This window comes from Prosopis cineraria, unplaced genomic scaffold (assembly GCF_029017545.1).
Source record: "Prosopis cineraria cultivar Desert tree isolate PC_DT_omini unplaced genomic scaffold, ASM2901754v1 PC4, whole genome shotgun sequence".
In the NCBI taxonomy this organism is placed as follows: Eukaryota; Viridiplantae; Streptophyta; class Magnoliopsida; order Fabales; family Fabaceae; genus Prosopis; species Prosopis cineraria.
Genome location: NW_026555335.1, coordinates 37,857,584 through 37,885,020, shown reverse-complemented (window position 1 = coordinate 37,885,020; position 27,437 = coordinate 37,857,584). Strand labels below are relative to the sequence as shown.

Below are 27,437 nucleotides of genomic sequence, written 5' to 3'. Positions count from 1 at the left end.
TAGAACTCGTTATATTTAAAAAAAATAATGAAGTGGGGAAAAAATTACTCAATTGTTAATGTTTGATTGAAGAATTGGTAAATCAAATCCTTCAAGCTTAAGTTTTTCCTTTCTCCCTTCATCATTAGCTTAGCTCCATTAAAATCAATTTTCTAATCAAATCTCAACACCTAGCCTTTTCTTTTTCACTACATTGTTTACTTAAATGTAATGAGTTATAATTATATTTATGCTAAAATTTAAACGCTGAGATTTGATTATAGGATGAATTGTAATGAACGCAAGCCAGTAGACCTATGTTTTGTTATTTTGCAAAAGGTGGAATGCAATTCACAGTATTATTTTAATTATATAGCATATAATGCAAATACTGCATTCTTTAAAATATGCATGTATCAATATTTGTCCTGTCTGGAAACAATGCTAATGGGAGGCCAAATAATAATTCAGTGAGAGCAGATATTTTTGTTAAATCACTACTACAAATCTGCAAATATAAGATGCCTCATATAAAACGATTGTAAGAAATTCATCCTAATCGACAATTGGTTCATAATTACAATGATTGTTCAACATTTATCCTAAAAATATAAGAGGCCTCATATAAAACGGTTGTAAGAAATTCAACCCATTATTTTTATCCCAAAAATTGTCCCTAATCCTGGCGCTATACTGATTGTAAGTTAGAATTAGATCAACAATACAATAAAAATTCTTCCCTCATTTCAACATTTCTTGCAACTTAATTTATGCCAGTTTTTGAATTTTTTTTATTGTGCATATATATCTTTTTTTATTGAAGATAATTTTATTCGAAATATAGTCATGTGTGATATCTCCCTCAACATGATTAATAATTCTTGATATCTTTAATTAAAAGCCGAACTGTTACTTTGCTATTTTATTCATACAATTCATAATAAAGTTTTTATGATTTTATATTGTTTGTTTAATTCATTATTGATATAAATTAGAACAATGTTAGAATACATCATATATTTTATTACCATGGTTTTTAAAAATATAACACATATTTATAATAAACACTTCTTTATGTAACTTTTCACAAATTTGAGCAAGTCAAACTCCAGTTGTTTGGTAAATAAGTTAGTTATAATTTTTTATAGAGTAAAAATTAGAGTACAAAATACTGATCATCCATTTAAATTTGTTTAATTTTATAAAGGTTCAGGCTTAAAAATTAAGATTTTTTTATGTAATTAGACTTTTAAACCTGCCTTATAAAAATGAGTTTGGGCTTGAGCAGCTTCCTAAGCTTTTTAAAAAAATAATATTGAAACATACAACTTAGAGAGTAAATCATTTAATTTAGCTAAATTGGGATGAGGATAATTGAGGTAAATGCTGATTTCTTAACAGTGAGGGATGGATTTATAAAGGTCATTACCTGTAAATTCGGTTTTAGCCCCATTAATGTTAGATACTTGACCATTGCCTCTATAATCTCTTTCCCTCCCTATATGAACAAAGTAGCTTGCTAATTAAAAAGATATCATAAAACTTGAGTCCTTTTTGAGCTTATCATTAATACTGAAGACGGTTAAAATGATGAAAAACTAGTAAGAATAAAGGGAGTGATTGATAAGACCGTGCACATAAGATTAGTTTACTTCACTTTTATACATAATGGCGCCACTCACAAATGATGACAGCACCGTCAACTAATAGAGTAATAGACTCACTTTTGAGGACCACAACCTTTTATTTTCAGATGAAGACTAGGGAAATTTGGATTAATGAAGATTTTTATGTTCATTTTAAATTTAGAAAATATGTTTTATTTATTTTCTAAAATATTATAAGGATTTGGATTTGTTTGATTTATTTTAAATTTTAGAATACTTTAATTAATTTATAATTTCATAATGTTGAATTTTATTTTAATTTTTTTGAAGAACAGGCTAGTGGCCCCAACTTTGAGCCTTTTTTTTTTAATTGTGCACTAGTATTTTCTTGTTAGAAGTAATCTTTGAATCTTTTAAATAAAAGTTGATCTTACAAAATGATCAACTTCAAAAAAACTATCAAACCGAACTTATGGATACGAACTTAAAAGAGTTGGGGTAGCACTTTTACTAACTCTAAACAAAATAAATAATATAGACTTTTTCTTGTTTTCAAACATACACATTACTTCAATTGTTAACACTTTTACTATTATTTCATTGAAACCTCTAAAATACTTAATTTTATTAATTGAAATTGTATAAAAAAAAGTTAAATTTACCATCTCGCATCATTATCTAATCTCTCTCCAATCTAACAAATTTTAAATAATTAAGTATGCTAATATTTAGATAAATATTTTTTTAAAATATTATATTAGAAGCAATAAAATTTAAACTAAATTAAACATGTGTTATATTGATTAATTTATCCTTATTATATTAAATTCATAATTTATCAAATTTCTTTTGCATCTATATTTAAAATATCATTTAACCCAATCTATGAAGTTAAAATGTAAACAAATTACTACATAAATAATTTCACATAACTAAATTTTTTTAAATAATTTTAAAACTAAAAATGCATTGAAATTATTTTTGGTAAACTAAATATTTTTTAAATATTTCATTAATGATTGTGTAGATGTGCTGAACCTTCTCCTCATAAAATTAGGAATTTCATCCACATGTAAACATTATTATACAGGCTCATTCTCTCTTCTATAGAGACTAAAATTTATCTTTGAATCTTATATTTAAAAGGGCAAAGTCTTGCACTCACTTTTTGGCCAAGTTTGCTTTGAATGTATTATGTAAGTTTTAATTTTTTAATCAACCCCTGCCTTATTGTTTGAAGGCAGTGGATGATGATAAGAGGGTTATTTAGTAGGTTTTCTTACAAGCTATTTTTGGTTCTTTTATTTATTTTGTATTCAAGAAAAAAATTACATTAACGTTAGAAAGGGCTATTTTAGTGTGATACTAAGTTGCTAACTACATAAACTTAAAGAAAAATAGCAATTAAGAACTTATGTATGAAATTTATATTAATTAAGGATTAGTTATTGTCAAAATTTAAATGGATACTTGTTAATTTAAATTAGTCTTTTATCAACAAGTATTCATTCGGGTTTTATAATAATTCATTTTAAATTAACAACAATCCATTCAGATTTGTTTTTTTTTCGAGTTTTGATAACAAATGATTCTTAATTGATATAAATTTTATATAGAGGTCATTGATTGCTATTTTCTCTAAACTTAAATAATGTTGATATCATATTACATAAAAATGTGAGTAGTTGTAATAAAAACTTATAATTCTTTACCATTTAATGATATATTATTACTAATGCACATATTTTTTCTAGAATTTGTCATCTCATGTGCTCCATAAAGTTGTTTTAATAATAACATCATGTTATTTTCTTCCATTTCAAAAATTATTTTATAGTCCTATAATTTTGATAAGGAAAAAGACTTTTCCCAGCTGACCGTAGAAAAATTCCTATGATTTTGGATAATGCAAAATGGATAAAAAAGGAAATTCCTGAAAAATGGGAGGCGGTAAAAAAACGTGAGAGTAGATAAACAAACAGGAAGAGGTGGTCTATATTTATTTCAATCTGATCCGTCGCTTTCAATCTCAACCCTGCACTAAATTTCCTTTGGGTTTCTGAAGAATCTCGATTTTTGCTAAAATTTCTACAATTGCCTCAAACTACGATTTTTAAAATAGACCGAACAGAGAGAAAGAAATTGTTTTTAGCGTACGTCCTACTAAATTTTACTAACTTCCATTCAGAGTTCACCTTCTGCTCAGTAGGAGCTCGTTGTAATTCCTAGTCATCAGTGTTAGGTGAAGTTCTTCTTGTTTTCCTAAAATTTTCTCGTTATTTATTTTTTAGTTTGGAATTTAATTTTCCTGTCGAGACTTTTCCCCCTGGTTTAGGGCTTCAAACAAAGCAGTAAGCGAAGAAACCTCAGTGTTGCTGCTTGGTTGCGTTGATTCACGAAGTTATTTCAAGCTATGAACTCTCCAACCCATCCCCCTTCATCTTCCTCTTCTTCTTCCTCGTATGCGTTTCGTCCTCCTCCATTCCTCACTCATGCTTCTCGTAATTGCAAGTTTCCTCTGTAAGTATTCCTTTTGGCGCCGGAAATTTATATTAAGAAGTTAGGAATTTTATATTCATAAGCTAGATGGTTCCCACTTGTTTGTGCGTTGTCATTTCCTTAGTTCTTGTCATGTATTTTGTAGGGAATGAGTATATTCTTTTGACTATTACCAACTGACGGGATCTTCTGATCTTAATTTTGAAATGTTAGTGCTGGCTTTTTCATGTTTTAACTACTGAGATTTAGTGCTTCTCCGTCAAGCTGCACGTTTTCTATTGGAATTAATGTTGTTGACGATTGGCGGATTTTCTGTACCACAATGCTATGCAATTTACTGCCAATTTCTATAGAAGATTTTGTCTGTCTTCTTCAATGCTATAGTTTTGTTCGAAAATTAGATTGATGATTTGCTTCCCACTATTCATTCAAGCTCAATTATTATTGCTTTCCTGTTTTTCCCAATATTTTTGTGTTGTTAGTTATAACCCCCTCAGTTCATTGTTCCTGGTATTTCACTAGTTTGGTTCAATCTTATCGCCAGAAGCACTCTTTTAACTTCATTTAGTAAATTTCTATGTCAAATATTTTACTATCAAATCTCAAGATCAATAAAATATTCTCAAGGTCTTAATATTCATTTTTCCACAGGTTGTTGCCACAGGCAATCCGTACTTCCCAAAAGATGTATCGCTGTTCTAGGGCCCATATGGAGGCTCCTATTAACGCTAGCCCCTCAAAAAATTACATAATGACCAGATGTTCTCATGGATGGTCTGGCGCACAAGCTTTTTTTTCCAAGCAATCAATCAACAAGCACTTGTTGCCAGCGGGAGCTTTATCAACTTCAACAACTCAAACTGTTTCTGGTACACCTCTTGTTGGCGACGATAAGATTGGTGTACTATTGCTAAACCTTGGAGGTCCAGAGACTCTTGAAGACGTGCAGCCATTTTTGTTCAACCTTTTTGCTGACCCAGTAATATTCTATCTTTCATGCACAAGACATCTAGGCTGAACTCCCTTTTTTATAAAATAATATTCAACCTCTTTAAATTGATATTAATCTAAAATTTTCTATTTCTTATTCATTATTATGTAGGATATTATACGGTTGCCAAGGTTGTTTGGTTTCCTTCAAAAGCCGTTGGCCCAATTTGTGTCTGTTTTAAGAGCACCAAAGAGCAAAGAAGGCTATGCTTCAATTGGTGGTGGCTCTCCTCTTAGACGTATAACTGATGCACAGGCATGGCACTCAGAAAACATGATTTTCATCTTAATTAGTAAAAGTAATTAGTAATTACTATTGCTTTACTCTGAACTTGTCAAATGCTGCATTGGAGTCTGGAGAACTTGAAATTTCAGTTTATCAATGAGTGAACTATATATGTTGGTAAGATTGTTCATATGCCTAATGTATGTGGCTGATCTTTCTTCAGTTTTCAAAGTATTAATAATTTATAAAGTGATACACAAGCACAATAGTTGATGGTGAAGAATTGTAGAGCTTACTAAAGAAGTCAGCTTTGAACTTTTATTCTCCAAGCTCCTCACTGTTGAAGTTAAGCTTTCTTATGTGCATTTATTATTGAGGCTGAATCACTTCTCTCATGAAAAATTTAAAATTGTTGATTTGTGTACTTTCAATTTTTTTTTTTTTTTTTTGTAATCTCATCTATATTTCAATTAATTCTTTCCTGCCATTTCAAGTAAACTTTTGAATTTTTAACCAATCTGTGGAGAGAACGATGTTCAAATCCTTACCAATGAAATTGAACATTATCTACGTGTTTAATGCTATCTTCCGCAGGCTGAAGAGTTGAGAAAATCTCTTTGGGCAAAAAATGTTCCTGCAAAGGTTTATGTTGGCATGCGTTACTGGCATCCATTCACTGAAGAAGCTATTGAACAGGTATTGGTTAACTTGATTTTAGATGACAAAATAAACACTGAACAACATTTTATTGAATGTTTGCTACTTTTGAATCTTCTACCTTTTTATTGTTATATATCTAAGTTAAAACTTGTTGCTGCAAGATTCATCTTTTAAAGGGAAAGCCCGTAAAATTTTTTACATATGATGTCATCACATGTTGCTTGATATACTCTTAAGTTTTAACTCAAATATTAACTGGTTGAACATTAGGTATATATAAACTTTGATGGCTTTGATGCAGCTATTGCTTTTCGCCATATTGATATTCCTTTGTTGATACCTTATATCTGAGTTCTATGCTTAATTATTTTTCAGAATGATTCAATCTAGTTCAAAATAATATGAAGTCCTATTCTACTTTGCCAAAGTAACCAACACAATTTTATTTGTACTTTTCTTTTTGGGATTTCATTTCTGTTTGATTATAGTATTCCCCCCCTTCAAAATATACTGTGTAGATTAAAAGGGATGGAATTACAAAGCTTGTTGTTCTTCCACTTTATCCACAATTTTCAATATCAACCAGCGGTTCGAGCTTACGTCTTCTGGAGAGTATATTCCGGTAACCACTAGAAAATTTGTTATCACATCATGATACACCAAAGATATAGACTGACATTCTGTTATAATTGTAAATTATTAAATATTAAACTATTCTTCAGTGAGGATGAGTATCTAGTCAACATGCAGCACACTGTAATTCCTTCATGGTACCAGCGTGAAGGATACATAAAGGCCATGGCAAATTTGATTGAAAACGAGTTAAATAGTTTTGACAACCCTAAGGAGGTACTGTATCTTTTATGATTTAGTGATTCAGATGAAAGGACTATGTTCTGTGGTATTTTTTCTGTTAGCATTGTCATATTTTGTTGAAATATTGACAGCGTAATTTATGTAGTCAACATCGTAGTTATGCCTGGGTGAGCTGTGTTCTATTTTCTGTTAGCATTCTGATATTACTGAAATAATGACAGCATAATTTATGTAGCCAACATCTCAGTTATGTCTGGGTATAGTGATTTTTTTCCTGTTAGCATTCTCATATTTTATTGACATAATGACATCCTAATTTATGTAGTTAAAATGCCTTGTCTATTTCTGGTTAAAATAACAGCCGTACTAGTAACTCATAACAGCCATACTGGACACTGGTAGCTGATAACAGTACGAATTGTAACATGGCCTTTTGAGGTGTTCGAGATATTCTGAAATGCAATATGCTAACCTTTTTGGTTGGTTTTTTATGAGAAAAAATTGTGCCTATCAACAAAATATGGTTGTTCTCTTATTTCCTTACTCGTCGTCGTAAGTTTTTCCTGAGGAATTCTTGTTATGCTTGTGCTTGTGCTTGGGAGTCATTTGATTGTCTGCCTGTATCCCTGTTATCCTTAGTAATTGAAATTCTGATAACAGGTGGTGATATTCTTTAGTGCGCATGGAGTTCCACTTGCATATGTGGAAGAGGCTGGTGACCCATACAAGGCAGAGATGGAGGAATGTGTGGATTTGATTATGGAAGAACTAGAGAAAAGGAACATAACTAATTCCTACACCCTCGCGTATCAGGTACCTTGGGTCATGGGTCATTCGATCTCTTGTAGGTCTTATTTCATATAAACCAATAGGCAGTATTGGTTTATGCTATGAAACGTTGCATGCTTCCTGGCCTGTATTTATCTAAATATATGAAATATGGTATGGAAATTCTAACTATAAGAACGGGAATTTTGCTAGCGTTTAAAATTTCGAGAGCAAAGAGTTAATCTAAATACTTATTGTTTCTTGTTATGCTTTATGTTGCTAGTTTGTAGTCCTCAACTGGACTCACGAATTGAAAGCTATTTTCAGAATGAGCAATCTTGGGCCATTATTTTCTAGCTGTTAGCATGATTTAGTCACATGTGGAAAGCTCTTTGCGAGTAGTCTACCTGACTACCTTTTGAGAAAAATCTCAGGACCCTTCAAATACTACTCAGGGCAGCTTTCTTGCATAACGTTAAATTCTCAACCAAGTCAAAGTGGTGGTGTAGATTGTTTTATCTTTTCCTGAGTAGTCTATTTGTAGACCTAGCTTTGTCATCCTACCCTCAAAGCATGATTTGTGACTCTGAGATTCTAGTGTAATCATTGTTACAGAGTAGAGTTGGACCAGTGGAATGGTTGAAACCTTATACGGATGAGACGATAATTGATCTTGGAAAGAAGGGAGTGAAAAGTCTGCTGGCTGTGCCAATTAGGTAATATTAGCCTTCCGTTTTTGTGATATTACCTTGCTCCTATCTTTATACTTTCTGGCTTCTTTCTTCATCTCATACTGTTCTGTCATTTATGTGCTTGATTCACAGCTTTGTCAGTGAGCATATTGAAACACTAGAAGAAATTGATGTCGAATACAAAGAATTGGCTCTAGAATCTGGTATAAAAAACTGGGGTCGTGTTCCTGCTCTAGGATGTGAACCCACCTTCATTTCAGATTTGGCAGATGCTGTAATTGAGTCTCTCCCATATGTTGGTGCCATGGCAGTTTCAAATCTTGAAGCGCGGCAGGTAGCCATTTCACTTCTCCTTTACTATGTATCTTTTCAATCAAGTAGAATGATCTTGACATTATCAAATTGTGAGTTGCATGCATGCATTATACTTGTATGTAATTGAAAATCTGGTTTCTTTGGCAGTCTTTGGTTCCACTGGGAAGTGTGGAAGAGTTATTGGCAGCATATGACTCTCAACGCCGGGAGCTTCCCCCACCGGTAATGGTTTGGGAATGGGGCTGGACAAAAAGTGCTGAAACATGGAATGGAAGAGCAGCGATGCTGGCCGTGCTTCTTCTGTTGTTTCTAGAAGTCACTACCGGTGAGGGGTTTCTGCACCAGTGGGGAATATTGCCCTTGTTTCGGTGAACGAACCCCCCTCGCCATTAAAAGGCAATGGAGTCTGGTTTTGTTCGTATATGAACATCACTTCTGTCCATCATGCACTACTTGGAGATCAAGTGTTGATTTTACCAAGTCAAGTTTAAGCACAGCGTTATTTGTGGATGGAAAAGAAAGAGAAAAGGAGAAATGTATAGTAAAATTGTAACAAAATGCCTGTGTTTATAGAAAGTTAAGTTTTGTTGTAAGCATTGCCATTTGGGTTTCGTGACTTGGGAAACCTACACGGCTGCTATAGGAATTATTAGTCGACGCTACGCTGCTGTATCCATTCCCCATGAATATTTAACTTATTGGTTTATAGTTTAAATAAGTAAAGCTGTATGCTTCCATCTTCTTTCCCTCCACATTCTTTGATTCTTGAAATGATTACTAATGAAAAAACATAAAGGAACAAAGAGGAGGTTGGCCAGTTTTAATTCATGTGTGGATTGAAATGTTATGATAAATTAAAAGATAATGTTGAAACCTTGTAGGGGAGCTTTGGTACGTCGACACAGGTAATAAATTGCATGATCAAAATGACCAGAACTAGCCCCTTTGCGTGGATTAGTAACTCTGGGCTGTGTTTGGTTTACAGAACTGTAAACACTCCTATTTCAGTTCTACTACCTCGAGAACGAATGGCAAGTTTCATGGGAATGTAGCAATTATAGAAATAGTTTTTATATAAAACATGTTAAACTGCAGAAGGAAATAGATATATCTGACATGAACGTGGCTCATTAGTCATTAAGTTTAACACAGGTTCAATTCAATACACTTCATTGCCTTACATGAAACGTGCCTTTTTCCCACGAGATATTTATTGCACTCGCAGCAATCCTCCGCGGGTACTAGCTAGAAAAACTCGAGGCAGAGTGTGGATCAGTAAATTTCAAATTTCAAATTCTTATATTTAAAATCTTTTACTTGGATAATGTAAAAAATTTAAATTTTAAGACAACAAAAAAGGAAAATAAGAAATGAAAATAGAACGAGAATGAAAAGATTAGAATGGCCAACATTTCAATCCTCAAATAACTAGAATATAGGAGATTTAAAATTGTAAAGAAATTATAATAAAATATGGATTTGGTTCAAGTCTAATTCCCTTAAATCCGAACTTAACATAATAGCATTCTTTATGTATACAAGAGTTTTGAATTTCGTTCAACCATAATTCAAAGTTAAATTTCACAGTTAATCGTGACATCATTGAAATCACCGGATGATATATATATATATGTGTATAATGATGGAATTCCTCAATAATCCTGTGAAAAATGAGCTCATATAAAAACAAGTAAAGCAGATTTATTATAACATGAATCGTTGATCATCCAGACTCACTCAGAGAGAGAAATTAAACTACAAGAAAATTCTTAATCAAAGCGACAAAACAAGACAACATTTCAATACAATATATATATTCATTCATGATTCGTAGTCATACAAACATGAACAATGCTTAACCAACGAGGTCCTCCTCCTTGTGGGTCTCAATCACAACATCAGATCGAGGGTAAGCCGCGCAAGTAAGAACCCAGCCTCCATCAATCTGGTCATCGTCCAGGAAGCTTTGATCGGACTGGTCTAACTCACCTTCCACAACCTTCCCGGCGCACGACGAGCACGAACCTGCTCTGCACGAGAACGGAAGATCGATTCCGGCCTCCTCGGCTTGGTCCAGAATGTAAACGTCATCAGGGCATTCGAATTCCTTTGGGCCTTCTGGCGTTAGCAGCTTCACTTTGAACGCCGCCATGCACGTCACGCGCCCTCGGATGCCACGGCGGCTGCTCTTTGTTCCAACGCCAAACACGGCCTGAAGCTTAGGTGCAGACCAGAGGCTTGTGGTAGGGCGTCTCCCGAGAAAGGAGCTGCTTACGACGGCGCCGGTGGTGGAGGTTGCCATTGTGGTCTGGACGAGCTGTGGAGGCTGGTGCTGCTAGCTGCTGCTAGAGATAATGGTTTTTGCGATGGGCCGATGGCTGTGTGGGTATATGTGAGAAAAACTCTGAGACGCAGAGTGAATCCACGTGGCATTATATTGTGAAGCGTGTTATCTATCTCGGTTATTCCGCAATACTTCGCAGGTTTAGATGATTAGAATCAAAGGCCGAGGTTGGGTTCTCGTGGATAGGGGTGTTCACGGGACGGGACGGGACCGGGACACCCCCATCCCGTGTCCCGTCCCGAGAAAAAGATCGGGACTGAATTTTAGTCCCGTGTCCCGTCCCGTCCCGAAAGTCGTCCCGTCCCGTTAAGAGTCGGGACGGGACCGGGACAAGATCGGGACGTCCCGCCGTCCCGATAAATGAAATAATATCGAAAAAAGATCTGGATAATAACATTCATTAAAATTTTAAATCATATAATTTATTAAGTTTAAAATCAAAACAACACAAGTACATAAATAATAATAATTTAAAATCAATTATTGAATTATATTAATCATAACTACACATTATAATAATAAACACAAATGATCTTTACACTATAAGATTAGTAACAACAGACAAGTCAAACATAATATCAAATCATTGTTATTCTACTTTAGTGAAGATGTACTAAGCTAATTACTCTTCTAAAAATAAGCAAAAAATACGTTGTAAATAAAAGTTATTAAATAGATATATATAAAAATAAATTATATTAATATAATTAATATATTATAAAAAAAGATATCGCCATGTTTACTCCATGCCATTAAAATTATCAATATAAAAAAACTTTAGTTTTAAATAAGAATTGTAAGTATTAAAATTATAATTGATATAATTAATATAAGTATAAATTATATAATATAATTAATATATTTAAAATAAAAAATAATATATATAATATTCGGGACGGGACGGGACGTCCCGATGGTAATCCCGTGTCCCGTCCCGTCCCGAACCTCTTTCCTGTCCCGTCCCGTAAAGTCCCGTCCCGATTAGTTTCAGGCCGGGACAAGACCCATCCCGATATGATCGGGACGATACCGGGCCAATCGGGACGGGTTCGGACTGAACACCCCTACTCGTGGAAATAATGTACACCGTTCAATTTTTCCTTACACGTCAATTGGATTTCATATAATTACTAACGTTATACCCTCGAAAAAAAGATTGTTTTATGATATTATAAGTTAGAGAAAATTAATTTCTCTCAATTTTAAATTAATTTAAAACATAGTTTCTTAAACCATCACATGCATAAAATATAAAAGAAAATATTATACAAATCTAAGAAAAAACCCCGGTGCAATGCATAAATTCATTCAATAATTTATACTCATATAATCTATAATAAATTGATTTGAATTATTTTTTTTTTGTAATGACTTGATTGAATACTCCGCATGACAAATTTGATTTATTTTCCTTTTAACATGTACTCATTCTTTAATCTTAGTTATAAATTACTTTTAACATATTCCAATCGTTAGTTAATTGTTTAAGCTCTTTGATCTTATTCTCTGTCCAACTTTTTGATATCTGGCCCTTTAATTTATTTTATTTCAATCATGCCTTTATAATTTGTCGATTAAATGTATTAGTCTCAAGTTAAAATTAATAATGAATGATTAATTTTTGCAAAACAAAAACACTTTTAAAATTTATAGAAAAATGGATTAACACGTTTAAAATTTTACACCTCTTGGATTTCGTATAATTTTTTAACGTTATACTTACCTATCATTAGAAAAACAAATTTTGGTTATAAATATAATCATAATATCGATCCTCCCAAAATTCTATCTCATGTTTGATGACATTAGAAATTATAACCACTCCCAAATTGTTTGGACTGGTTTTGGTGCACTGGGCTTGAGGGAGGAATTGGGCGAGGCCCAATATAAATTGTACAAGATATGAGCCCATCAGATAGCCGGCCTTGACAAAACTGAATGAAGCGCCGCGTTTAGGGAGCTGGCGAAAGTAAACGGAGCACTCACCCATGCCTCTCTACACAATAAGGTGCACTATCAGCAAACTACGCAAATAGTTACTAGCTCCTTTTGGTGCCAAAGTTTGATTTTTTTTCAGTTTTTATAAATAAATAACGAGCATGAATTGAAATTCTCTCAACATTATGCACAATCAATACAATTAACTCAACTTGCCTCACTCAATACTCAAAATTTCACCTAATGTCATTCCAAATTCTCCCAACATGACCCTCTTTGTCAATATAATTTAGGTTTTCCTAGACTATTTTCACTTTATCTTTTCCTCATTCTTACACACCAATAATGAAAGTTTAACTAGAGCATCTTCCATCATACTTTTAATTTCTTACTTCACTTTGGTACTCTAGGAAAATTGTGGTAAATAATCTTAAAAATTCATCCAATCATTTGATCTAACTACTCATCTCAAAGATTTACTTCTTCGGCACACTTAGCAAATCCTTAAGGAGCATGGCGCTTCAAACTCGAATCCCAAAACTAGGAGAACACAAATGAATGATTTCTTTCTAGGGATGGAAGGAGTAAACTTCACCAACAATAAAAGTTACCCCCCAAAAGATATTGAGTAAATGATAGATCTCTCCCAATTAAATTGTTGCATATATAAGGACTGATATTTGATATTCAAACCCCAAACAAATATTTCAATAACAAGAATACCTACCAATCGTGTTAACCTTAGTTAGTATAAATGAATGATTTTCCAATACTTGTTCTAAAGTAATTGGCTTCGTTTTTTCTTGGGTTAGTATTTTCTTTTATTTCTAAATAATTCACAATGCATGTTATATAGATTGATGATTTTTTTTTATGTAAGTGTACTTGTTTTGTTGGTCTTTAAGACTAAAATAATATAAAATTAATAATAAATTATATTAGCTAAATCTCATAAGTAAGGGCTCACACCTCTTGGATTCAATTTTGATATGGAATGATTAACATTATGGTGTTAATCATTATGATGGAAATTTGTATTTGGGTCAAAGACCTAAAATATTGGAATGAAAGAAAAAAAATTTTGCATTCCAAATTAGATTAAAATGCTCTGAATTTCAAGTTTTGGTTTAGATTTTCAAATAATAATTCAATTTTTTCACAAAATTGGTTAAAGGAATTGAATTAGCTTATTATTGAGTCTTGGGTTCAAGTCATAGGATATGCATTTTGTAATCATTTTAAATAAATATGTCAAAGGCATCTCGAAGTTTCTGTGAGGCCAATATTGATAATAATAATCTCAAACGAGCATAGCAAGTTTGGATTATTTAAGTTATGATATTGAATGATAAAAAAAAAGTCATCATCAACTCTTTATGGGATCAACAAGCTCAAGGGAATCAAAATCAACACTGAAGGCCCATTTATTTAAGATTAAAAAAATAATTTATTTTTAAATAGTTTATAAATTTTACGAAAAGAGATTATTTTATAAATATTTTATAAAAACGCAAACATTATTTTATGTTTGTTATAATAATAAATAGTGATTATTAGTTAATTATTTTTTAATATTATGATATCTTCTTTTATTTTTCTTCTATAAAAATAATTTATTATTTTAAAATTTTATGATATTTTTATGTATCTCGCATTTTTAAAATATTATCTCTCATTTATTGGATCATATCATTTTCAAAAGTTACTCAAAATGGTTACTTAAAATACTCAAAAGCTTTTTTATTTATTTCAATTATTTTTAAAAGTTTAAATAAACATTATAAAACTTGTATAATAGATTTTTTTAAATAAATAAATAATTTTTTTTATAAAATAAGCTGAAATAGATGGCCTAATAGAACATCGAGACGAGGTGCATAGCATTTTTGGAATTTCCAACATCCTTTTAACTCAATGCATAACATTTTTGGAGTCTCAAACATTCTTAATGCGAGAAACATCCTATTAACTTTGTTTCTTCAAACTTTTATGTATAGAGATGCCAATTATTGTGTCTATAATCTTGCTTAGTATGTCTAAGACAATATAGGAAGTTTTTGTGCTTTTGATCAACCCCAATCCTATTAGAGGGCGGTGGTGGATGCTGAGATAGTGGATGGTAAAAAGAATCAAACTATGTATGTGAACTAAATGTTTTGGGTTCTTTATTACAATATAGTTTCAGGTATCATTAAAAAACAAAATAACAAAATAACTCTTGAAAAAGAACGTTCTAATTAAACAGAAAGATAAACAGGTCCAAAATGGGTAATTCATTGTGCTACTTTCTCTCTCGGTTTCTCCCAAAGCACCGTTTGATGATTGATCATTAATAAATAAAATGAAGTTGGACAAATTCAGAGAAGGATAAGCATGAGTTGGTCAACCACGCTTCCAAGAGCTCACCAAGTCAATGAATGCATTTAAAGAGGACCCACCTGAACACCAAGCTTTGATGGCCATGGCTTTCATCTCCAAAATCCTGCATCTCATAACTTTCCCTTCTTCCATTTCCATCAATTGCCTTACTCTTCTCTCTACCTCATCTGAACTCACCAGCCCTTCTCTGCTTCCATCCCTTGCTGCTATTGCCACTTTCATCTCCTTCACCAAAATCACACTGTTCATATGCTGCTCTGCGTACAGTGGCCAAGCCACCATTGGCACACCATAGCTCACTGCTTCCAACGCTGAGTTCCAACCACAGTGTGTCACGAACCCACCAACTGATTCGTGCCTGAGAATTGCATTCTGTGGGGCCCATGATTTCACAACCAGACCTTTCTCTTTGATTCTCTCTAGGAAACCATGCGGTAACAGTTCATCCAATTTGGGTTCTGTGTTCAGACCCTGAGGACTTTTCACTACCCACAAGAATCTGTGGCGGCTCCTTTCTAAACCAATAGCTATTTCTTTTATCTGAGCTTCAGAGAACACGCCCTTACTTCCAAAACACAAGAACACAACACTTTCACTAGGCTGCTTATCTAACCATACCATGCAATCGGATGCTTCATCATAATCAGAAGTTGAGCGGGCAATAGCATGATCTTTAGCACTCGTAATCAATGGACCAATGCAGAAAATTGGGGGGGTTTGATCATTTGGGACACAATCACCATCTGTTATAGCTTGAACAGTGCGTGGTTCAAGAAAATTGAAGGTGTTCACTATCAATCCCTTGGATTTCAGTAGAGAAGAAGCAAAACACAGAAAAAATTGGTAGGAGGGGCTTTCTCGGTTCAGCACAGGTTCAGGGACGTTAGAAGCACTGAGAGAAGGCAAACCAGGAAAATCCAAGAGAGTCTCTCTGAGATCTGTGAAGCTTTTAGTGGTTTGGCTATGGAAGGTGGGTAAGTAGAGGAAGAAAGCCAGAGCAGAAGCACATGAAGTGAAGTAGCAGAAGATGGGGATGTGGGTGTTCAAGTTCTGATGAGGAGCTGAGGTGACGAGAGCCAAAATGGTGAAGGAGGAAGATAAAGTTTCTAGGGCATCAAGAACATTGAGAGCATTCATAGCGACAGAATCATAGACTGTAACTTGGAGGGAAGGGAGAGAAAGGAAAGAGATGGGAATTCGAGCTAGAGAGAGATCACTGATGTATGATGAAGAAGAAGAATTATGAGCAGAAGGCATGGATGGGACCAAGATGACAATGGACAAATGGGGTTGATGCTGCAAGATAAGCTTTCCGAATTCAACCATGGAGACCAAGTGAGCAAAACTTGGAGCTGGATACAGAACTATTGTTTCTTTCATTTCTACAGACCACAGGGAAGAAGACGAGGTCAAATCAGATCTCTCTTTTGCCAGAAAGATTTATAAGAAACGCACAACAGTGAAGTAATTAAGACGGGCAATCATAAGAAAAGTCAAGCAAGGAGAAGAAAGATCGGACTAGTCTATCAGATACATTATCCCACAATATATATACATAAACAGCTATTGAAATCCGTAAGAAGATATTTTCCCAATTAACCTTACCATAATTTTTTTTATAACAAAAAAAAAAAAAACAGGTGAGTTTGGTCTCTAAACTTGAAGAGTATTTGTAAAAATACTTATAGATTACCCATCAATAAAAATTTCATATTAATAGTGAGATTTGATATCATGACCTTATAAGTAGTATGAGTTAAATCTTTATCAAATAGACTAATCTTACTGTAAGTTTTGTTACATCAAAAAATAGGAAAAAAAAACTTTACAAGTTCTTATAATTTTTATCAATTTTGAATTAGATCTTGTAATTTATTTAGTTTGATCAAACCCTTCATTAAAAAAAAACTTATATACCTAAGGTGTTTATTTTCATTTAAATCAAGACATGTATCTTTTATAAATTACTTATTCTATAACAAATTATTGTTATTAATATTATCAACACATCAAAGTCAACATGTCTTTATTTAATTAGACAAGAGTATATTAAATATATAAGTTTTTCCGTTTGTTAATTCGTAAAGGTTAAAAATCTTTCATTTTTTTTATGAAATTAAGAACTTTTATATTTTTGTTAAAAAATATATAACTTTATAATTAATTATAAAATTTTCATAATTTAAAATACATATAATCTAGACACAACCATGATGAACAACTATTGTGCTTAAAACACAAAAAGAGCAGTGTCAATTTCTGCAATTGAAATCAATTAAGAGTAAAATGAAGAAATAATGAAGGATTTTACCTATTCCTGCAGAAGTAACCTGGTAAGCAATAACCTCGTACAAAATCTAGATTGTCAAGTATGATTATGAAACTGTAAGCAAGAATTACCTTGAGCAGTGAGAGGGAGAAGACATCTTAACTGGTCAGTATCGAATCTGGTGGCATCGTCGTTTCCTTAGCATGTGCTTCCTTCTACCTACCAACTGCATTGATTTATTCCCGCATGTAAGTCCACTCGATCTGTTTGATCGCTGTCAAATCAAATTACATAATTAATTATATTTTGAATAATTAATTCAATATCGACAAAAAGAATGTTAAACATTAAACAAATTACTTTGTATGAAAACATTAACTGAAAAATTAAAAAGGCATCAATATAGCCCAGGTTGCATATTTATTTGCTCTTTCTTTTACTGTTCTGTCGTTTGCGCCGTCTTATGCTTGGAAAAATTAAGACAATGATCGTTGACATAAATGTGAGAAACAGTAGGACAAAGGTCTAGAAAATGATTGTTGACATAAATGTGAGAAACAATAGGACCAAGGTCTAGAAATTACACTTCAGCTACCGCCTTTTGCACTTAATATGAGCAATTCAACTATTTCATATGAATTAAAAAAATAGTTAAAATTAATTAATTCAGATCCTTAAAATTGTCAAGTCAAAAATAATCATTACTTTTTTAAGATTATCATCTAATTAAAATAACCTATATTAATTGCATTTAATTTCTTTCTTGTATCATTTTTGGAAAAACACAATTAAAAAATATTTGTGAAAAAAAATTAATAATAATGACTTTTTGCACGATGACTTGCATTTAGAATTAAAAAAAAAATTGTGACTTGTATTAAATACGAGGAGTAACTCTTATTCATAAAATAAGAAAAAAAAAGAAAAAATTTTATTAAAGATCTTTTGACTGAACTTAATTTTAATTAAAATTTCTAAAATTTTAAAATTTCACTACAAATATAGGGGAATAAAATGAAATTGAAGAGATGATTAAAATGACTTTATTATCCTGATAAAACTAGGCGCATAAACAACTTATATAGAAAAAATGAAAATAAACAATTAAATATGCAGAATTTACAACTTTTATTAATAGTATAACATCACCATAACTCTCATTCACCAACATTAATTGTTTATTTCCATACATCAATTGTTCATTTTCCTTATATGTTATTTATATGTTTAACATCACTTATTTATTATTTATATGTTTAACATCACTTATTTATATTCATAAATATTGTGCTGTTTTAAATTTTACCTACATCACTTGTTTAATTTTCCACATGTAGCCTATTGATTTCTAAAGTCATCTCAGTTAACTTTTTAACTTTACTTTCATCCCCCACATACAATGAAAATTTAGAATTTTAGGAACTTTCACTGAAATTAAATTGGACCAAGACATTCTCCCTGAAATTTTCCCACACAAAAAAAAGAGAAAAAAAAAAAAAAGCATTCACACAAACTCGATTCAAACCAAACACAACCAAAAAGCATCCAGACTAAGGCAAACCCTACTAGATGGCATGACTTTGCACGAATAATTAGGAAGGATTTTTTTTTTTTTTGGTTTTTTTATGAGCAAAGGATTTTTTTTTTTTGGGGTCACAGATGCCAACAAATCAGAAAATAAATGGCCTTGATCAAACATGCATCTATTAGCAATAATTACAAATCTCAGGTCATGACATATGATCTCAAAAAACCACCACATCCATTTTATGAACCCAAGAGGATATGTCCCTCCCTCCTTATAACATAACCCACCAAGACTAAATCAGAAATCAGCATCCTCAAATCTCACAGCATAAAACTGAAACTCGACACTGAAAAGATAAATTAAAAGATAAAGTAGGGATGTATAAAATTCAAAAGAAGCCCTTCCAGAAGTCTAGTCACTGGAATCAAAGCTTCCACTGTGAGAGCTGCTTCCATTTAAACTATGTAAAGAGAGGCCCCTCATGTGCCCAGCCAGAGGAGAACCATCCGTTTTCTTTTCCTGAAAAAATCTCTCACGCTCAACATGCTTTGCAGGTGGTGGTGGAATGGCAACAAGAGGCGGCTCTCTGTCAACGCCCTTTCCATGAGGAGGCGGAATTGTAGCAGCAAGAGAACGAGGACTAACTTCTCGTGAAGGCTCCAGAGAGAGTGGTCTTATTAGTGGACGATTCAGTCTTTCTCCAAGCAAACCCAAGTGCGGAAAATGGGGTGCAGTCTCTTCATCTTCAGCCCTTACACAAGCCTTCCCTTTCCGTAATCTGCCAGACATAATCAGAGATAAAGGGACATTCGAAATCAAATAATGCCAGGGGAATTGAACAAGCAAGGCACCTAAGAAACAGTTGTTCAGCCTCCTCTTCCTCTGGTTCTTCATGGCCCAAACAATTAGCAGTTGCTGTAGCCCCACCAGAAAGAAGGTCATCATGTCTTGCAAGAACTTTATGAAGCTTCTCATTTAATTCAATCGCTTGAGAAATTATCTTCTCATCTCTACCAAAGAAACAAGGGACAAAAGCAGTTCAAGTTATAAATAACTATAATTCAATGAAACGGGCAAATAGCAATGTTTTCTTCCTCAGAATTAATACCAATGATCCGTGGCATACAGGTCATAAACCTAAGCCTCTCTCTATATAGGCCAAAAGCAGAAATGAGAAATTTAAGGCAGCCTTGTGTCCTCACCGAGAAGTCATCACAAGATGCATTAACCTTTGCTTCTGAAATGAACATTGTTCTACAAGGTCAAGGGTGAACTCATCCCTTGCTCCCTGAAAGAAATTAAAAAGAAAAGAAAGAAAGAAAAAGAAAATAGTTTTAGCATCATTGCTACACGAGAAGATGTTAAAAATAAAACAGCTACACTTTGAGACACTTCTGGACAAGGCAGCTATCTCAGTATCTTAGACGGCCTGTAATCATGTTTTCTGCCTTGTGCCTACAAATTTTGGCACAAGCTAAGTATTTCATTGCATTCCCATGGAGAAACTGCTGGATATAATAGCATCAGCATCAAGAAGGAAAAAGAAAGAAGATGACAAAGGCATGGCTGAAGTCATTATAATAAACTTACAGAACAAGTGCACATGTATGACAAATTCTCGGGAGTGACAGATCATTGGCATACCTCAGGATGCTGAGCATCAACAGCATCAAGGACTTCTTTCAGAACCTCTAATGCATTACTCGCCTTTTGAATAATACTGCAAGACGTGCGTTGAATTAAGTCATGTACTTTGCCAGAAGAAAATGGCAATAAGAACAAACTTTCTAGAAGGGTATTTCTCCAACAGTTCCCAGTTCCCTATAGAGGTCCCCAGATCACAATTCAATTCCTCCTAGATTTCACCAAAATCCACAAGAAAGAGAAAAGGAATCCACCCAAAATTAAATTTTGGCATTTTTCAATCTTTATCAAATTCGAAACATAACATGTCCACCTTTGCTCCCCACATATGTTGTTCTCTTTTCAATCTTTTCACTTGGCCTCAAAGTAGGAAGCTTTCCTGATTCTTACCATCATAATTTCTACAGCAATAAAAATTCTTTCATAATTATCCAATTCAAAACAATGGGTCAGGAACGTTGAGGGCTCTATTATTGACCAAATGCAAGTTCGCTATATAGTGTATGGAAAATGAGATTGCTATAAAACGGTTACTGAATATGTTGTCATATTATACTAGAACTAGATAGCAAAAATCACCTAGATTCAGGAACCGCTTGTGACTCTACTTGCTGAGCAACTCCCTCTTCCCTAGGTGAGCCCCACTCCCTGTTCAGTACGTTACTAATCTTAGTCGGTTGTGAGCTAGGATGATTTGATTTCACCACACGATCCCTTTGAGGAAATTGCACACCAGCACTCTATACAAAATATAAATATATTGCAGTTAAAACACTTCAGAGAACCAGCAATGATTTTGCATGAACAAAAAGCCCAAAACAAGTTAATACAATCAGTTGTATCACAAAGAAGGGATATATGAAGGTGAAAGCCATCTTTCATGTGGGTGGCAAATATCTGTTAGAAAGTAAGAAGCAAAAAATAAAAAAATAAAAAGGGGCCTCTAAGAATTACAACAAAAATACAAAAATCAAGATCAAAATATCTTGTGCGGCAATAATCAATTCTGTTCAAATACAAAATTAAAAATACTTCTCCATGAGATAGCAGTTTTGGACTTTGTGATTAAGGCATGCTAAACAAGCTTTAACAACCTATGCAGTCGTCCAGTAAAAACCAAAAGCCATATCAAGTCACTAAGATTTTCAACATCATGGCGCTTAAAGAATTCTCTCCTTTCTTACTAAACCAAGACACTAGCCCAGCCACCAAAAATAAATCAAATAATTCTAGATTAATCAATTCATACGAATAAGTTAACCTGGCAACTTCACATATTTGCACCTACCACTAATTCATAATAGGCATTATAATACTGGGGAAACTTTCCAGAAGCGCCACCAAGGGATGTTTGTGTAGCATCTAGAAGGAGAAAGATCCTCTCTCTAGCAGGCAAATCTGACTGCAAGCAAAGAAAATGCCAAAAATATTGAGGTCAGCCAAAACAAAACACTCCTCAGAGCCGAATCTATGTTAAAGGGAAAAAAAAAAATCACCTTTTTCTTCACAATATTCACTAGAATAGGAATAATTCCCGTATCAACCACAAGCTTATGAATAGGATCCCCAATATTGTTCATCAACATTTCCAACAACTAAAAAATCAACATATGAACAGATGATTTAGTAGGATATCATAGAACAGGAAAGCAATTTGGCTAAATAAAATTACATGATGCTTATTGTTTGAGGTATAGGTAGTATCAGGTTCGTCATCAAAATTTACATTATGCCAAATGTCTAACAAAGTCATTATGCTCACCATGACTGAATAAAGTTGACTATTGGGATTTTTGCTTGAAAGTCTTTTTTTAATAGCTTTAACAACATCTTTAGCTTGCCTGCAAAAATATACAATGGTTGAAACATTGTTACAAAAATTATTCCGGCAAATCAACATGCTCATCGATGTTCTGAATTTCAAAATCCAGACAAAAGTCGTCCAGTATCAAGAATCAATCCAGGGATGACCACAGTGGTGGACATTATTAGAATTGAAAATAAGGTATGTTAGGCATCAATATACCATATTTTCACCACTTAACCAAGACTTTGACAACCAATGCAGTCAAGATGAAACTGAATGAATCCCAAAAGACCAGCAATCAATTTTAGCATGAATACATTTCATGGGAAATTATTAAGTAGAAAAAGCCAAACAGTAAAGAGTCGTATTGAACAATGTAATGATCCAGGTTTATACTTTCATACAATACTATTGAGAATAACTTCATGGGCATATATCGACTGATGTTTTCTCTTAGAAATGTTCTAGGACGGTTATCAATCATAAGGAAACAATGACATAAAAAGAGTTAGAAGCAAGAGGGGTACCTTTGATCGTGAGCAACTATTTCACATATTTCAATATTTTTCATCCAATCAGTTTCAACCAGTTTTTCACTTGTAGCAGCTTTCACAAGCTTGGCTGCCATCTTGTTTCAGATTCAAATTCAACTACAAATGGAACATTGAAAGTGAACAGGTGATACGGAAGGGGATGCAGATGAGAAGCAAAGCAAGGTTTGAGGCCTTTTCAGTCTCAGCTGAAGAAACAAACATAGCCTACAGAAGTTGACCATAAAAGGCTAAAAGAAGAAAAACTTTTGGAATATCTTCTATATATAATAAAGAAATCGAAAAGTGAAATAATGAATGATACAAATCTTAGGAAACCTAACAACAGACATTTTTTCATTGTTATTGATGCAGCTAGCGTCTGCTGCGTGCTAATAAAAGAACAGTATGATATGCAGTTCGAGTTAACTTTTTATCTTTCTGTAAAGTACAGATCAAAACTCCATTTCCATGTCAAAAAAGATTGTAGATGGTCCTATATAACTCTCTAGGAGACTTCACTTTTGAGGGCAATTGATCATTCACTTGATTGATATCAGAACATTCTTAACTTGTACCATAAAACATCAACCCCGTCAATGGATAATAAACAGACCAGGGATGGCAGTGAAACTTACGATGCAAATTAAATATGAGAGTGGAATACGACCAGCCGTAGATAGAACTATTAGTGGATCATAAACTATCCTGCAACCAGCAAAACTTAAAAGGCCAATTAACTCAGCACTTCACTAGATTTCAAAAGCCAAAACAAATAAATGGCATCGAAGAAAATAAGCAAAAATTAATATTGGCATGTTCAGAACCATACCACCACCCTCTTCAACAAAAAAAAAAAAAACAAAAACACAGAAAAAGACCCAAAAAAAAAAAACGTCAAGAAACCCTGCTCTCAGATCAATTAATTTCACGTTATTCCTAGTCTGCAACTATTTTGGGCGTCATAATTAAGCTCGCAAACAACGAAACTTAACCACGCTCTCAGATCTTACGACTAGAAACTCTTCTACCGCACTTAGGCAGTTTTAAACATGGTTAAAATAAATGAAACCCAAAAGAATCTATGTACCAGCAAGATTTCATAATTGAAGAAAATTTACTTTAGACCAACACTAGTGAATTTGATAAACGGCAAAGAAAAGATTACGAGGTTCAATAGAATGAAAATTACAGCTAAAGAAAAAAGAAAAAACGTACTTCTGAAGATGGAAGCAACGACAGAGAAGACGAGGAAGAAGCCAAAGATGCACTGGTAAGCCCTGAAGAGCTTCAGCATTTCAATGGAGAAACGAAATCCCTGGAAGATCAAATACTACCCAACGTATTTTACTGCCGTCATCTTTTTCATGGACTGCTTTATATCTTTTTTTGGGTTAGCTTTAAGCCTTTTGAACGATCACTCCATACCAATTCCCTAATTGCAAGGTTGAGGAATTTCAAGCTTCAGAAACGAGAAATTGGTTGAAAGCTGGAATAAAAAATGAATAAAATATTATATAACTGAAAGGGAAAAATGGTTAGAAAAAAGAAACGCCAGGGGGGGGGGGGGTGAAGCAGAGCAGTGAAGCTCGAAAGCCAATAGACGAAAGAGAGCAGCACCGCCCACTGTGGATGCTCTAAACTCTCTTCCTAAGGCGAAAACTTCTTTTCCAAGGACGACATGCTGGCACCGCCCTTTGTTAACATCACCCAGCACTTTGATTTCTTCATCCTGCTACAACCTTCCATTCTTGACACGGTTAATAATCTTTCATTAATAATAATAATAATAATAATAATAATAATAAACCCTATTTTCGGCTCAAAAGAATTACGCTTGTCAATTTTTTTACCAAAGATTTGAGAGAGTCTCAACTTCAAGAGATATAGGCAATTTTTCATAAGTTACAGAACACAAGTTATTATGCGAAGATGACCAATTACTTGAAAAAAATAGGGGTTCTATGGTCCGCACGAGCGTCAACGCACAAGTTTGAGAATCAACATAAACCTTAAAAATGATGGAAAATTATAATTTTTTATTATGTTTATTAACTATTAAGTTTATTCCACAATGACATTTTTATAATGAATAAACTTTAGATAAGTTGTGTTTTGAAAATTCACCAAAATCAAAATATGTCTCCAAATTTAAATAACATTTATAAAATTATTTATAAATCACTCACCAATTCACATAAATAATGAAATTTAAGTTGATCACATTATTAATTATGGATTAACTCTTTATTAACTTGAATTACTCCTCTAGCCTTATTTATAGGTAGAGAGGGTATTAGTTTTAATTCTATTTATAGAACATTTTACTAGTAATTATTTTTATATTCATTCTTTTTTTTTTGTTCTTATTAAATGCAAAAAAAATTATTAAAAATAGTTGTTTTTTTAATAAGGGTAAAAGTAACAAATTATTAAATTTTAAGATAGAATTAATGAAGTTTAATTTTTTTTAATTTCAATGAAATATACTACAAGTAATTTATAAATAAGATTAAAAAGAATATTTTTTTAATTGATTATTGGACTGTGGATGGATCCCAAACATGGCTTTTTTTAATATATTAATATAGAAAACATGTTGTTAACTTATTTTTTGCTACAGCATTTTACTTTGAGAAACATGAGTTCGAATTTAATTCAAATATTGATAAAATTAATGTTATAAAATTGAAAATAGTTATTTTTAATGTTAAAAATTTGAAAAATGGTTATTACTAATGGATGTAGTATTAGATATTTTTAAAATGTGACATTAAAAAATTTATAATAATAATTTCAGATGTTTTGAATTGAAATTTTTTACATTTAAATTTTAAAATATTTGATTCAATATAGATATTGATAATTTGACATAATAAATTACTGGTATAAAATGTTAAAATTGACTCTCTCTCTCTCTCTCCATCTTTTTTGGGCAAAATTTACAATAGAATGTAGTGCCATATTTTATACAAAACTTGTAAATTTTAGTTAGGGATGTTCACGAGGTGAGTGTCTCATGTCTCATTCTAAAAAATAATTGAAATTAAATTGTTATCACATATCTCGTCCTGTCCCATTAGAAATTGAAATGGGACTACGAGGAGATCATGACATCTCAACATTTCAAGGCGGATAATATATGAGAAAGATCAAGATAGTGACATTCATGAACATTTTAAATCACATAATTTATTAAATTTAAAATAAAAATAACACGAGTACATAAATCATAACAATTTAAAGTTAATTATTAAATTATATCAATTATAATTACAAATGTATAACATATTATAATAGCAATTACAAATAATCTCTAAATTATAAAAGTAATAATAATAAACAAGCCAAGCACAATATAAATTAGTGATTTTCTTATTTAGTTGAGATATGTTAAATTAGTTATTGTTTTGAAAATAAGACAAGAATACAATATAAAAGAAATTTATTAAATATATAAATATAAAAATAAATTAATATTAATATAATTAATATATTATAAAGAACTATATTATCATGTATTATTTACTCTGTGTCATTGATATATCAATATCAAAAATTTTAATTTTAAATAAGAATTACACATATTAAAATTATAATTAATATAAACATAAATTATATTAATATAATTATTATATTTAATATATATTTTTTAAATAAAAATAACACACACACATATATTTATATGTATATAAAATATTCAGGATGAAATAGGACTTACTCCAAATTTATTTCTTATCCCGTCTCAAAAAATTTCAATTTCAAACTTTTTTTGGATTAAGACAGGATCCATTCTGAATTGAGATGCAACCAGGTCAATTAAGAAGGCTATAAATTAAACATTGTTAGTTTCAGTGTTGCTCATTCTAATAAATATTGGGCGAGACGTATCTGGATTTTCTGGTAAAAAAGAAAAAGTACAGTAACACGGAAGGTGAGGTTACCCCTTGGTTACGTTATCAGAATTCATAAGGCCAAGGCAGAGTGTGTCCCGGGACACGTGTCAGGCAGGAAAAGCGAACGGTGAAACAATCAAAGGCCTCTGGCACGTGCAGAGAAAATTGATGTGGTAGTATTTACTTTTTCTTTAAAATTTTTTATAAAAAGTTATTTAGTAAGCTCATATGAGCCTAAACTCCATCACTCACAGTCGTCGCTCATTTTATAAGGTTTTAAGCCCCGTAAAATTTTAAGCTAACAAAATTTTAAGGTATTTTATTTTTTTAAAAATAAAATTAACATTTTAATAAATATTTGTAACAATTTTTCTAAATTCACTCTATATTCTAATCATTTAAAATTTCAGTTATTTTAAACATATCATTCTTTTTATATTTTCGTTATTTATGCCTTTATGATTTTGATATTTTTTTTATCTTTCATTCTCATCTCTTACCCATTAAAAAATATAAATAAACTCATTGATTATTACTTTCATTTTTTCAT

The 27,437-nt window shown here is 32.4% G+C and overlaps 4 protein-coding genes across 5 annotated transcripts; 1 reads left to right on the top strand and 3 right to left on the bottom strand.

Annotated features, from left to right (window-relative positions):
• The first annotated feature begins 3,673 nt into the window (after positions 1-3,673).
• LOC129307750 (ferrochelatase-2, chloroplastic-like) lies at positions 3,674-9,292 on the top strand. The gene is made up of 11 exons (XM_054948627.1): positions 3,674-3,828; positions 3,922-4,106; positions 4,737-5,064; positions 5,188-5,331; positions 5,896-5,997; positions 6,480-6,583; positions 6,684-6,810; positions 7,438-7,590; positions 8,161-8,261; positions 8,370-8,571; positions 8,700-9,292. Exons 2-11 carry the CDS (start codon positions 4,000-4,002, stop codon positions 8,922-8,924), a joined length of 1,593 nt encoding a protein of 530 aa, XP_054804602.1. The 5' UTR covers positions 3,674-3,828; positions 3,922-3,999; the 3' UTR covers positions 8,925-9,292.
• Positions 9,293-10,233: 941 nt separating this feature from the next.
• On the bottom strand, positions 10,234-10,921 carry LOC129309692 (ferredoxin). The gene has a single exon (XM_054951365.1). It carries the CDS (start codon positions 10,852-10,854, stop codon positions 10,408-10,410), a length of 447 nt encoding a protein of 148 aa, XP_054807340.1. The 5' UTR covers positions 10,855-10,921; the 3' UTR covers positions 10,234-10,407.
• Positions 10,922-14,961: 4,040 nt separating this feature from the next.
• Positions 14,962-16,864, bottom strand: LOC129309630 (UDP-glycosyltransferase 88F5-like). The gene has a single exon (XM_054951278.1). The coding sequence runs from the start codon at positions 16,591-16,593 to the stop codon at positions 15,217-15,219; it is 1,377 nt and encodes a 458-aa protein (XP_054807253.1). The 5' UTR covers positions 16,594-16,864; the 3' UTR covers positions 14,962-15,216.
• A 2,305-nt stretch (positions 16,865-19,169) lies between these two features.
• On the bottom strand, positions 19,170-24,703 carry LOC129307741 (TOM1-like protein 5). Of its 2 annotated transcripts, XM_054948617.1 has the most exons (12): positions 24,612-24,703; positions 24,210-24,480; positions 23,630-23,699; positions 22,989-23,111; positions 22,417-22,495; positions 22,151-22,249; positions 21,943-22,056; positions 21,234-21,394; positions 20,655-20,730; positions 20,213-20,298; positions 19,862-20,020; positions 19,170-19,788 (listed from the first exon to the last, which is right to left on the bottom strand). In XM_054948617.1, exons 4-12 carry the CDS (start codon positions 23,087-23,089, stop codon positions 19,422-19,424), a joined length of 1,242 nt encoding a protein of 413 aa, XP_054804592.1. In that variant the 5' UTR covers positions 23,090-23,111; positions 23,630-23,699; positions 24,210-24,480; positions 24,612-24,703; the 3' UTR covers positions 19,170-19,421. The 2 variants fall into 2 exon arrangements, with proteins under 2 accessions (XP_054804592.1, XP_054804593.1); XM_054948618.1 differs by lacking the exon at positions 24,612-24,703 and having other exon boundaries at positions 23,630-23,714; positions 24,210-24,566.
• Between the last annotated feature and the right edge of the window lie 2,734 nt (positions 24,704-27,437).